The sequence below is a fragment of the Pelodiscus sinensis genome, chromosome 1 (assembly GCF_052426305.1).
Source record: "Pelodiscus sinensis isolate ZL-2025 chromosome 1, ASM5242630v1, whole genome shotgun sequence".
NCBI lineage: Eukaryota > Metazoa > Chordata > Testudines > Trionychidae > Pelodiscus > Pelodiscus sinensis.
The window spans coordinates 361,352,496-361,364,542 of NC_143052.1; the positions used below are offsets into that span (position 1 = coordinate 361,352,496).

A 12,047-nucleotide genomic window follows, 5' to 3' on the forward strand; every position below is an offset into this window, starting at 1 on the left:
TAAACATGTAATAAGAAAAGCAAAAAAAGATTTTGAGGAACAGCTAGCCAAAAACTCAAAAAGAAATAAAATGTTTTTTAAGTACATTAGAAGCAGGAAGCCTGCTAAAAAGCCTGTGGGTCCCCTAGATGATCGAGCTATAAAAGGAGCAATCAAGGACGATAAAGCCATTGCAGAGAAACTAAATGATTTCTTTACTTCAGTCTTCACGGCTGAGGACGTTGGGGAGATTCCTGAATCTGCACCGTCCTTTGTGGGTGATGAATCTGAGGAACTGTCCTGGACTGAAGTGTCATTAGAGGAGGTTTTGGAACAAATAGAAAAACTTAATGTTAACAAATCTCCGGGACCGGATGGCATTCATCCAAGGGTTCTAAAAGAACTTAAATGGGAAATTGCTGAGCTATTATCTGTGGTTTATAACCTATCCTTTAAATCGGCTTCCGTACCTAATGACTGGAAGGTAGCCAACGTGACACCAATATTTAAAAAGGGCTCTAGAGGCGATCCTGGCAATTACAGACCGGTAAGTCTAACTTCGGTACCGGGCAAATTAGTCGAAACAATAGTAAAGAATAAAATTGTGAAGCATGTAGAAGAACATAATTTGTTGGACAAAAGTCAACATGGTTTCTGTAAAGGGAAATCCTGTCTTACTAATCTGTTAGAGTTCTTTGAAGGGGTTAACAAACATGCAGACAAGGGGGATCCAGTAGATATAGTATACTTGGATTTTCAGAAAGCCTTTGACAAGGTCCCTCACCAAAGGCTCTTGTGTAAATTACATGGCCATGGGATAAGAGGGAAGGTCCTTTCTTGGATTGAGAACTGGCTAAAAGACAGGAAACAAAGGGTAGGAATAAATGGTAAATTTTCAGATTGGAGAGGGGTAACTAGTGGTGTACCCCAAGGGTCAGTCCTGGGACCAATCCTGTTCAACTTATTCATAAATGATGTGGAGAAAGGGGTAAGCAGTGAGGTAGTAAAGTTTGCAGATGATACCAAACTGTTTAGGATAGTCAAGACAGAAGCAGACTGTGAGGAACTCCAAGAAGATCTCACCAAACTGAGTGATTGGGCAACAAAATGGCAAATGAAATGTAATGTGGATAAGTGTAAAGTAACGCACATCGGGAAAAATAACCCCAACTATACGTACAGTATGATGGGGGCTAATTTGGCTACGACAAATCAGGAAAGAGATCTTGGAGTTATTGTGGACAGTTCTCTGAAAACTTCCACACAGAGTGCAGCGGCGGTCAAAAAGGCAAATAGGATGCTAGGAATTATTAGGAAAGGGATAGAAAATAAGACCCAGAATATCTTACTGCCCCTGTATAAAACTATGGTACGCCCACATCTTGAATACTGTGTACAGATGTGGTCGCTTCATCTCAAAAAAGATATTTTGGCCTTGGAAAGGGTTCAGAAAAGGGCAACTAAAATGATTAGGGGTTTGGAACGGGTCCCATATGAGGAGAGGTTAAAGCGACTGGGACTTTTCAGTTTAGAAAAGAGGAGACTGAGGGGGGATATGATAGAGGTCTATAAAATCATGAGTGGTGTGGAGAGGGCTGATAAAGAAAAGTTATTTATTAGTTCCCATAACATAAGGACTAGAGGACACCAAATGAAATTAATGGGTAGCAGGTTTAAAACTAATAAAAGGAAGTTCTTCTTCACACAGCGTGTTGTCAACCTGTGGAACTCCTTGCCAGAGGAGGCGGTGAAGGCTAGAACTATAATAGAGTTTAAAGAGAAGCTGGATAAATTCATGGAGGTTAGGTCCATAAAAGGCTATTAGCCAGGGGATAAAATGGTGTCCTTGGCCTGTTTGTCAGAGGCTGGAGAGCGATGGCAGGAGACAAATCGCTTAATCATTGTCTTCAGTCCACCCTCTCTGGAGCACCTGGTGCTGGCCACTGTCGGTAGACAGAATACTGGGCTAGATGGACCTTTGGTCTGACCCAGTACAGCCGTTCTTACGTTCTTATGTGGTGGAATCTCCATCCCTAGAGGTGTTTAAGTCCCAGCTTGACAAAGCCCTGGCTGGGTTGATTTAGTTGGGGTTGGTCCTGCTCTGGGCAGGGGGCCGGACTTGACTCCTGAGATCTCTTGACCCTAGGATTCTATGATGATTCTATGGCAGGGCTTTGAGAATCTGGAGCAGGGAGTGTACAGGAGTCAGGGTGGGAGTTTGAGGATGAGCTCAGGGTAAAAGGGCTGGGGATGTGGGGAGTGCGAGTTTGGGAATGAGGAGGGGCTCCTTGTCATACCCTTTTAAGTACTTGAAAGCTGCTATCATGTCCCCCTCTCAGTCTTCTCCTTTCTAAACTAAACCACCCAATTCTGTGTCTTCCCTCATAGCTCATGTAGATACATCTCTGTATTAATCATTTTCCCATAGAAGTTTTTAACTTTGTACCAAGTCCATTTATAATAGCTTTGTAGTAAATCCATTTACATAGAAACTTTGTGTCTTGTAGAACAGTCTCCAAGAATAAGCCAGGCAGAGAGAAGGTCTTTCTGCTGGAACAGAACTTTTAGCCCGTTTGCTGAGTGTTGCCTTGTTGAATGAATGAGGAGTGACTGGATAAGGCGGAAGACAAGCACCTGCGGACAGTTGCAAAGGTCGGAGAGGGGACGGATGCCAGATCCAAGGACAATGGGACCTGAGAAGTGGACTCATGGAAAGAAGACTGGGCTTATGGACGCCTTGGGAGTCAGCAGCAAGGGCCTGCTTTGGGAATCCCTTCTCTGAAGGGGAACGTGGCAGCATAGAGACAACACCCAGAAGAAGGACTCTCCGAGATTTCGCATATGCATCAGATGACTGATTTGCATGAGGGGGAGCTACTATAAATCTAAGGGATCTCGCTGACGTATTTGTGTCACTTTGGTTGTTCACCAAAGTTTGATGCCGCTCAACATTAACCTCTACCATGCCGCAGTCATCCCAACGTTGCTGGATGGAGCTGAAGCCTGGATCCCCTGTAAACAGCCTCTTAAAGATCTGGAGAAATTCCACCAAAGGTACCTGAGGAGAATATTGGGCCTCATGTGGCAGGACAGACGGACCAACGTTAGTGTCCTCGCAGAGGCTGACTCTCGTAGCATTGAGGCAATAGTCGCCCACAGGCAGCTATGATGGTCTGGTCATGTGGGCAGGATGCCTGACACACGCTTGCCTAAACAGATTTTCTACACTCAGCTGAGGACCAGGACGAGCTCTCATGGTGGGCAGAAGCGCTACAGGGATGTTCTTAAACACCCTGGTAAAGCACGACATTAACGCTGACACCTGGGCGAGGCAGGTGACAGGTGGACCAACCTGGCGGACCATCAAGAATGGTACCCAACACTGGGAGGTCAAGTGAGTCTCCATGAGGATCAGGAGCCTGTATTGGCGCTGCTGGAGATAGAGATCTCATGTGCAGCCACTGCCAGAGAGCCTCCTTGCCAGAACTGGCCCAGTTTCTCATCTATGCACTCACCAGTCACAGGCACCCACGGGGTCCCAGAGAGGGAAGGCATCTTGTAAGAGGACCCTGGGTTTTGTCTTGTCACTATAAGAGCACCAATCCGGGTCGACAGAAGCCCAGCTTCACCCCACCCCCATCTAACTCACCTGGCCAGTGCAGTTAGGGGGAGCAACTACTGGTAACAAGACGCAGTGTGCTACATCACATGCATGATTGCTGTATGTATTACCAATAAACGTGGCGTTTTGCCTTGCCCCCCTGAAAGATCATATAGAAAGGAACATAAACACTGTCAAATCAAGTGTAAACATGTAATAAGAAAAGCAAAAAAAGATTTTGAGGAACAGCTAACCAAAAACTCAAAAAGAAATAACAAAATGTTTTTTAAGTACATTAGAAGCAGGAAGCCTGCTAAAAAGCCTGTGGGTCCCCTAGATGATCGAGCTATAAAAGGAGCAATCAAGGACGATAAAGCCATTGCAGAGAAACTAAATGATTTCTTTGCTTCAGTCTTCATGGCTGAGGACGTTGGGGAGATTCCTGAATCTGCACCGTCCTTTGTGGGTGATGAATCTGAGGAACTGTCCCGGATTGAAGTGTCATTAGAGGAGGTTTTGGAACAAATAGAAAAACTTAATGTTAACAAATCTCCGGGACCGGATGGCATTCATCCAAGGGTTCTAAAAGAACTTAAATGGGAAATTGCTGAGCTATTATCTGTGGTTTGTAACCTATCCTTTAAATCGGCTTCCGTACCTAATGACTGAAAGGTAGCCAACGTGACACCAATATTTAAAAAGGGCTCTAGAGGCGATCCTGGCAATTACAGACCGGTAAGTCTAACTTCAGTACCGGGCAAATTAGTCGAAACAATAGTAAAGAATAAAATTGTCAGGCATGTAGAAGAACATAATTTGTTGGACAAAAGTCAACATGGTTTCTGTAAAGGGAAATCCTGTCTTACTAATCTGTTAGAGTTCTTTGAAGGGGTTAACAAACATGCGGACAAGGGGGATCCAGTAGATATAGTATACTTAGATTTTCAGAAAGCCTTTGACAAGGTCCCTCACCAAAGGCTCTTGTTTAAATTACATGGCCATGGGATAAGAGGGAAGGTCCTTTCTTGGATTGAGAACTGGCTAAAAGACAGGAAACAAAGGGTAGGAATAAATGGTAAATTTTCAGATTGGAGAGGGGTAACTAGTGGTGTATCCCAAGGGTCAGTCCTGGGACCAATCCTTTTCAACTTATTCATAAATGATGTGGAGAAAGGGGTAAGCAGTGAGGTAGTAAAGTTTGCAGATGATACCAAACTGTTTAGGATAGTCAAGACAGAAGCAGACTGTGAGGAACTCCAAGAAGATCTCACCAAACTGAGTGATTGGGCAACAAAATGGCAAATGAAATGTAATGTGGATAAGTGTAAAGTAATGCACATCGGGAAAAATAACCCCAACTATACGTACAGTATGATGGGGGCTAATTTGGCTACGACAAATCAGGAAAGAGATCTTGGAGTTATCGTGGACAGTTCTCTGAAAACTTCCACACTATGTGCAGCGGCGGTCAAAAAGGCAAATAGGATGCTAGGAATTATTAGGAAAGGGATAGAAAATAAGACCCAGAACATCTTACTGCCCCTGTATAAAACTATGGTACGCCCACATCTTGAATACTGTGTACAGATGTGGTCGCTTCATCTCAAAAAAGATATTTTGGCCTTGGAAAGGGTTCAGAAAAGGGCAACTAAAATGATTAGGGGTTTGGAACGGGTCCCATATGAAGAGAGGCTAAAGAGACTGGGACTTTTCAGATTAGAAAAGAGGAGACTGAGGGGGGATATGATAGAGGTCTATAAAATCATGAGTGGTGTGGAGAGGGCTGATAAAGAAAAGTTATTTATTAGTTCCCATAATAGAAGAACTAGAGGACACCAAATGAAATTAATGGGTAGCAGGTTTAAAACTAATAAAAGGAAGTTCTTCTTCACACAGCGTGTTGTCAACCTGTGGAACTCCTTGCCAGAGGAGGCTGTGAAGGCTAGGACTATAATAGAGTTTAAAGAGAAGCTGGATAAATTCATGGAGGTTAGGTCCATAAAAGGCTATTAGTCAGGGGATAAAATGGTGTCCCTGGCCTCTGTTTGTCAGAGGCTGGAGAGGGATGGCAGGAGACAAATCGCTTGATCATTGTCTTCGGTCCACCCCCTCTGGGACACCTGGTGCTGGCCACTGTCGGCAGACAAGATACTGGGCTAGATGGACCTTTGGTCTGACCCAGTACGGCCGTTCTTATCCCATGCAGTCTGGCTGAGAGGCACCTACCAGAACATCTCCTGGCAAGCAGCCCTGCAGCACCCCAAAGGTATGCTGGGCTCCCTGCCTGCTGCAGCCCCAGATGCTTAAAACTGCAGGCTGCTCCCTCCATGAGGCCCTCAGCTCTGGGAGGGGGAGAGGCCTGTGCTGCTCCTGCCCCCCAGGCCAATCTCTCAGCTCCTATAGGCTGGCTGTTTCTGGCCAATAGAAGCTGAGGATTGGGCTGGGAGCAGGGCGATCACAGGAAGCCTCCCCCCCACCCCACACTGCACAGCAGAGTCACACAGAGCATCCCTGTGCTTAAAACAGCAGTTGTGTGTGCCTGAGTCCCAGCAGGGTGTCGGCCACATCTGCCTCACCAGAGGGATCTTGCCCACCCCACCTTAGACGTTGGTGGCACTGTGGTCCACCCTGCTCTCTGCCTGTGCCCAGCAACGCAGTCTTCTGAAGAGGGAAAGGCATCCCCTGAGCACTGTGCACAGGCATTTGGATGGAACACGATGGCCCATGAGATGCAGGTGGCCAAACAAGATGGCTGAATGCGCCCTTCTGTCTTTCAACCCTGCGAGAGCAGGCTCTGCACTGCCTTTGGCAAGTCCCCTCACCTCTAGGGCCTCTGCTCCTGTCTATTCAGAGACAGGACCGTCTGCACAGGACCGTCTGCACTGGAGATGCTGATCTCAGCAGGGACCCCTGCCTCCACCTGCATGATCCCCTTCCCATCTCATGCAAACTCAATGCTTGGTACCAGCTGGGGATGTCTGGCAGGCCCCTGGGGTCTTTGTACAGCACTGGGAAAATGAGGCATCTTTATTTTGGTCCCAGCCACTGCCTTTGGGCAGGTGTGTGATGAAGTGGGGATTGTACTTGCTTTGTATGCGAGTTCCACTGTCCTGCAGTAAGCACGTGTGTGCCTCAGTTTCCCCGGGCACTGCACCAATACCTCAATGGGGATGGGAATTTTGGTGCAACAGCCTTCCCCCCCCCCATACATAAAGGCCAGGAGGGGATGTGATACCTTTTGCCAGGGAAGCAGGACAAGGGCAGGAGGAGGGGCCTGGCTGGGGGCCTGGGACAAGGAGCTGGCAATGAGTCAGTCTTGGCTGACTGGGGAGGGCCATGGCATCGACTCTGAGCCCCCCTCTCCCAAGATGGGTTGTACTCACTGCTCCTGTGCTGACACGCCTGTTCTACACTGTGTCCCTGTGGACTAGTAACCCTTCTGTTCTACCTGCCGGCCGAGTTTCACAACTGGCAGTGAATGGGGTTCTAGGGTCTGGTGGCAGCGGTGGAATGGACAGAGTACCCAGCAGAAAGTGATCAGGCGCAGTAGAAGGAAGGGGACTAGCAGGAGCCAGGCATCCTGAAGGCCAGTGAGGTGTGTTTCCAGGAAGAGGAGCCTGCGGTTTTACCTGGGAGTGTGGTCCTTGAGAAGGGCTGTCCGCTCAAGGAGGGGTTCCTTCTGGGGGCCATAGGAAGTGGTTCCAGGAGGCAGGGGAGGCGGGCAGTTGTGACCCTCAAGGAGGCTGGCACGCTGAAGGGGTTCTCCCTGGGAAGCGTGGGGTGCTCCAAGCATGGGCCTATGAGTCTGCACCCCGAGGGACAGCAGGAAGATGGCCAATAACCATCTCCTTGAGCTTCAGGGGGTAGCTGGGTTAGTCTGTACAGGAGAAACTTAAGACACAGCCAATGGTCTGGTAGCACTTTATAGACTAAGAAACATGTTGATGGGATCGGGAGCTTTCGTGGGCACAGCCCTCTTCTTCAGATGACCGGACGACTTTCTTCAGAAACTCGGGTCATCTGAAGAAGAGGGCTGTGCCCACAAAAGCTCCCGATCCCATCAACATGTTTCTTAGTCTATAAAGTGCTACCAGACCATTGGTTGTGTTTTAAGCTCACCTCCTTGAGGACACTGTTGAGCTGTACAAGGAGAGAGGGCTGATAATGGGAAAGTTCACCAAAGCCCAGCTAATTTCCAATCTGAAAAACTATCACTCCATGGAGCCGGTTCCTGTCCCAGCTCAGAGCAACCCAACAGCTCCACAAATGAAAGGGCCCAATTTCAAGCTGCTGAGATGGCGTCTGCTCCTGCAGGACCACAACGTGGAGCACCAATGTTTTAGCCCGGGGTGGGAAACCTTTTTGGATCGGGAGCTGCTGACCCACAGAAAAATCAGTCGGGGGCTGCACCTGACTGAGAAGCAGAAAGACACTCCCCACAGCCTCCTTGCACACCAGAGCCCGGGGGGGGGGGGGGCGGGTAGTATATTTTGTGTGTTCCAGCCCCATAGTGAGATGGCAGAGGAGCTGGAGATGAGCATGGGCCCCACCCCCAAGGCTAGGTGGGGAGTCCTGAGTCTCAGGGGCCAGATCCAGACAAGCTGAGGCCTGCGTCCAGCCCCCAGGCCTTAGATTCCCCACCTCTCTTCTAGCTAATGTGGAGAGACGGCACCGAGCTTCCCCAAGTCACTGGCTGAGTCATCCCAATCAGTTTGTTCTCGAAAGGGGGAGAGTTGTGATGCAGTGGGGCCTGTGTTTGCTGCTTGCTTATGATGTTGCATGTGATTTCTACTGTGCTACAGTAACCCTGTATGCGTGCCTTAGTTTCCGCTGGGCACAGCACCAATCCCTAGATGGTGGTGGGAATTTCGGTGACTGTCTCCCCCACATAAACAATGACAGATGCTGAAATTTTCAGCTGTTACATGAATACATGCGGAGGGGGAGGCCCGAGCTGCTGCCTCTGATACCAGGCTCACTGGTTAACTGTTTACACACGTACACTAACACATTCCTACTGTCAACTAGTAACCTTCCTGTTCTACCTGCTGGCTGAGATGGGGATGCAGGGCCCATGTCTCCCCATACTTCAGTGACACTGCGCTAGCCCAATGGCTCATGGTTAACACTCCTACAGCCAGTCAAGGAAGTGAAATAAGCCAAGCAGAGGAATCCTGTGGACAGCAAGAGGGCAGGTTTCAGCAGCTGTCCACTTACATTCTCCTCTGCACTAAATCAGCATAGATTCAGAGAATGTAAGGCCAGCTGGGATAACTGGATCAGGCAGTCTGACCCTAGACAGCACAGGCCAGAAAACCCCACCCAGGCACCCCTATATTGAATGCAACATGGTTGGCTCTAACTTCCGCAAGGTGTCTAGTCTGGATTGGAAGACATGAAGAGTGAGAGACTCCATCACTTTCCTTGGGTGTCAGCTCCCTGGCAAACACCAGGCCTTACCAGCCATGGGTTCCTGCCCTGGTCCACTAGCACTCCTGCATGTAGGAGGGCCCTCCAGCCCTTTGAAACCGCACTTGTGAGCTTGTGCCGCCTCCTGTACAACGGGGCTCTAAGATCTCACCCTAAGATCAATTACTGCTGCCATGGGACGCCTTTCACCTCGCATTTACTGACTGCCCCATAGGCCCATACCCTTGTGAACACACTCTGGTGTTTGCTCTACATGTCACCTGGCAGACCTGGGCACTCTGGCAAGCAGAGTCAGCCAGCCAAAGGCAGAACGGACCTGACTTTAGCCGCGAGAGATACACCTTGCTCTACTCAAGCCACAAGCAGGGACTCGTAGCCCTTAAAACCTGTACTAGACGGGCTGTGCCCATACCTGCACCTGCCCAGCCCCCAGGTGCTTCACAGGGCAGGCAGGAGCCCCAGGCCTATGACCTATGCTCCCATCTCATTGAAACCTGGCAAGCGAGAGGTGCACAGCACAAGCAGAGAGCTGGGACTCTTCCTGTGTGCCCTGAGCGTGCACCTTGACGGACGCTGGCTCCTTGCTCTTCAACCTCTCCTGTGCTCTGCCCCCGCCCTGCGCCATCCCTGCCCGGGCCATTCCCGGCCCCCACCTGTCCTGCGCCATCCCTGCCCCACCCCCACCCTGTGCCATCCCTGCCCGGGCCATTCCCGGCCCCCACCTGTCCCGCGCCATCCCTGCCCGGGCCATTCCCGGCCCCCACCTGTCCCGCGCCATCCCTGCCCGGGCCATTCCCGGCCCCCACCTGTCCCGTAACATCCCTGCCCGGGCCATTCCCGGCCCCCACCTGTCCCGCGCCATCCCCGCCCGGGCCATTCCCGGCCCCCACCTGTCCTGCGCCATCCCTGCCCCACCCCCACCCTGCGCCATCCCTGCCCGGGCCATTCCCGGCCCCCACCTGTCCTGCGCCATCCCTGCCCGGGCCATTCCCGGCCCCCACCTCTCCTGCGCCATCCCTGCCCCACCCCCACCCTGTGCCATCCCTGCCCGGGCCATTCCCGGCCCCCACCTGTCCCGCGCCATCCCTGCCCGGGCCATTCCCGGCCCCCACCTGTCCCGCGCCATCCCCGCCCGGGCCATTCCCGGCCCCCACCTCTCCCGCGCCATCCCCGCCCGGGCCATTCCCGGCCCCCACCTGCCCTGCGCCATCCCTGCCCGGGCCATTCCCGGCCCCCACCTGTCCCGCGCCATCCCCGCCCGGGCCATTCCCGGCCCCCACCTGTCCCGCGCCATCCCCGCCCGGGCCATTCCCGGCCCCCACCTCTCCCGCGCCATCCCCGCCCGGGCCATTCCCGGCCCCCACCTGTCCCGCGCCATCCCCGCCCGGGCCATTCCCGGCCCCCACCTGTCCCGCGCCATCCCTGCCCGGGCCATTCCCGGCCCCCACCTGTCCCGCGCCATCCCCGCCCGGGCCATTCCCGGCCCCCACCTGTCCCGCGCCATCCCTGGCCCCCACCTGTCCCGCGCCATCCCCGCCCGGGCCATTCCCGGCCCCCCCTCCTGGCCCCCCCGCGCTGCCCCAGGCGCTGAGCACAGCCCAGACAGAGCGTCCGACGGGCCCCGCCGCAGGCAGGTGACACTGGGCAGGAGCCGGGAGTCTCCCGGAGCGGGCAGCCCCGCCCGGGAGGAGAGGAGAGGAGAGGAGGGCCCCCCCCGCGCACCCCCCCTCAGTCACCCCCCGCACCCCCCCGCGCGCCCCCCCCGCACCTCTCTCTTGCGCACGATGCCGCGGGCCCGGCGCCGGCCGATGCCGCTGAGCGCGCCCTGCAGCTCGGACACGCCGGCGCGGTTGATGTCCAGCTTCCCCCCGCCGGGGCCGGCGCCCCCCGGGCCCGACATCGCGGGGCAGGAAACAGCGCGGCCCCGCAGGCCCCCCCGCACTGCGCAGGCGCCCCGGGACCGCCCAGTACCCCCCCGCACTGCGCAGGCGCCCCGGGACCGCCCAGTACCCCCCCGCACTGCGCAGGCGCCCCGGGACCGCCCAGTACCCCCCCCCGCACTGCGCAGGCGCCCCGGGACCGCCCAGTACCCCCCCCCGCACTGCGCAGGCGCCCCGGGACCGCCCAGTATCCCCCCGCACTGCGCAGGCGCCCCGGGACCGCCCAGTGCCCCCCCCCGCACTGCGCAGGCGCCCCGGGACCGCCCAGTACCCCCCCCCGCACTGCGCAGGCGCCCCGGGACCGCCCAGTACCCCCCCCCGCACTGCGCAGGCGCCCCGGGACCGCCCAGTACCCCACCCGCACTGCGCAGGCGCCTCGGGACCGCCCAGTACCCCCCCGCACTGCGCAGGCGCCTCGGGACCGCCCAGTACCCCCCCCCGCACTGCGCAGGCGCCTCGGGACCGCCCAGTACCCGCCCCGCACTGCGCAGGCGCCTCGGGACCGCCCAGTACCCCCCCGTACTGCGCAGGCGCCTCGGGACCGCCCAGTACCCCCCCCCGCACTGCGCAGGCGCCTCGGGACCGCCCAGTACCCCCCCCGCACTGCGCAGGCGCCCCTGGACCGCCCAGTACCCCCCCCCCCGCACTGCGCAGGCGCCTCGGGACCGCCCAGTACCCCCCCCGCACTGCGCAGGCGCCCCTGGACCGCCCAGTACCCCCCCGTACTGCGCAGGCGCCCCGGGACCGCCCAGTACCCCCCCCGCACTGCGCACGCGCCCCGGGACCGCCCCGTACCCCCCCCCCCGCACTGCGCAGGCGCCCCTGGACCGCCCAGTACCCCCCCCGCACTGCGCAGGCGCCCCTGGACCGCCCAGTACCCCCCCCGTACTGCGCAGGCGCCCCGGGACCGCCCAGTACCCCCCCCGCACTGCGCAGGCGCCTCGGGACCGCCCAGTCCCCCGCCGCACTGCGCAGGCGCCCCGGGACCGCCCAGTTCCCCCCCCGCCGCACTGCGCAGGCGCCCCGGACTAGACTGAGCCGACGGGAAGTCATCGGGCCGCTGCGCATGCGCGTACAGAACACCACTTCCCAGGAGG

General features: G+C 55.1%; 1 protein-coding gene across 1 annotated transcript in view; it reads right to left on the minus strand.

Annotated features, from left to right (window-relative positions):
* LOC102454662 (ribosomal RNA processing 8) overlaps window positions 1–10,989 on the minus strand; it is a 77,346-nt gene extending 66,357 nt beyond the window's left edge. Inside the window, exon 1 of the mRNA XM_075918507.2 lies at window positions 10,779–10,989. Coding sequence (XP_075774622.1) covers window positions 10,779–10,910 — 132 coding nt within the window. The 5' untranslated portion in view covers window positions 10,911–10,989. The remainder of the gene's footprint in view (window positions 1–10,778) is intronic.
* Window positions 10,990–12,047: the final 1,058 nt, after the last annotated feature.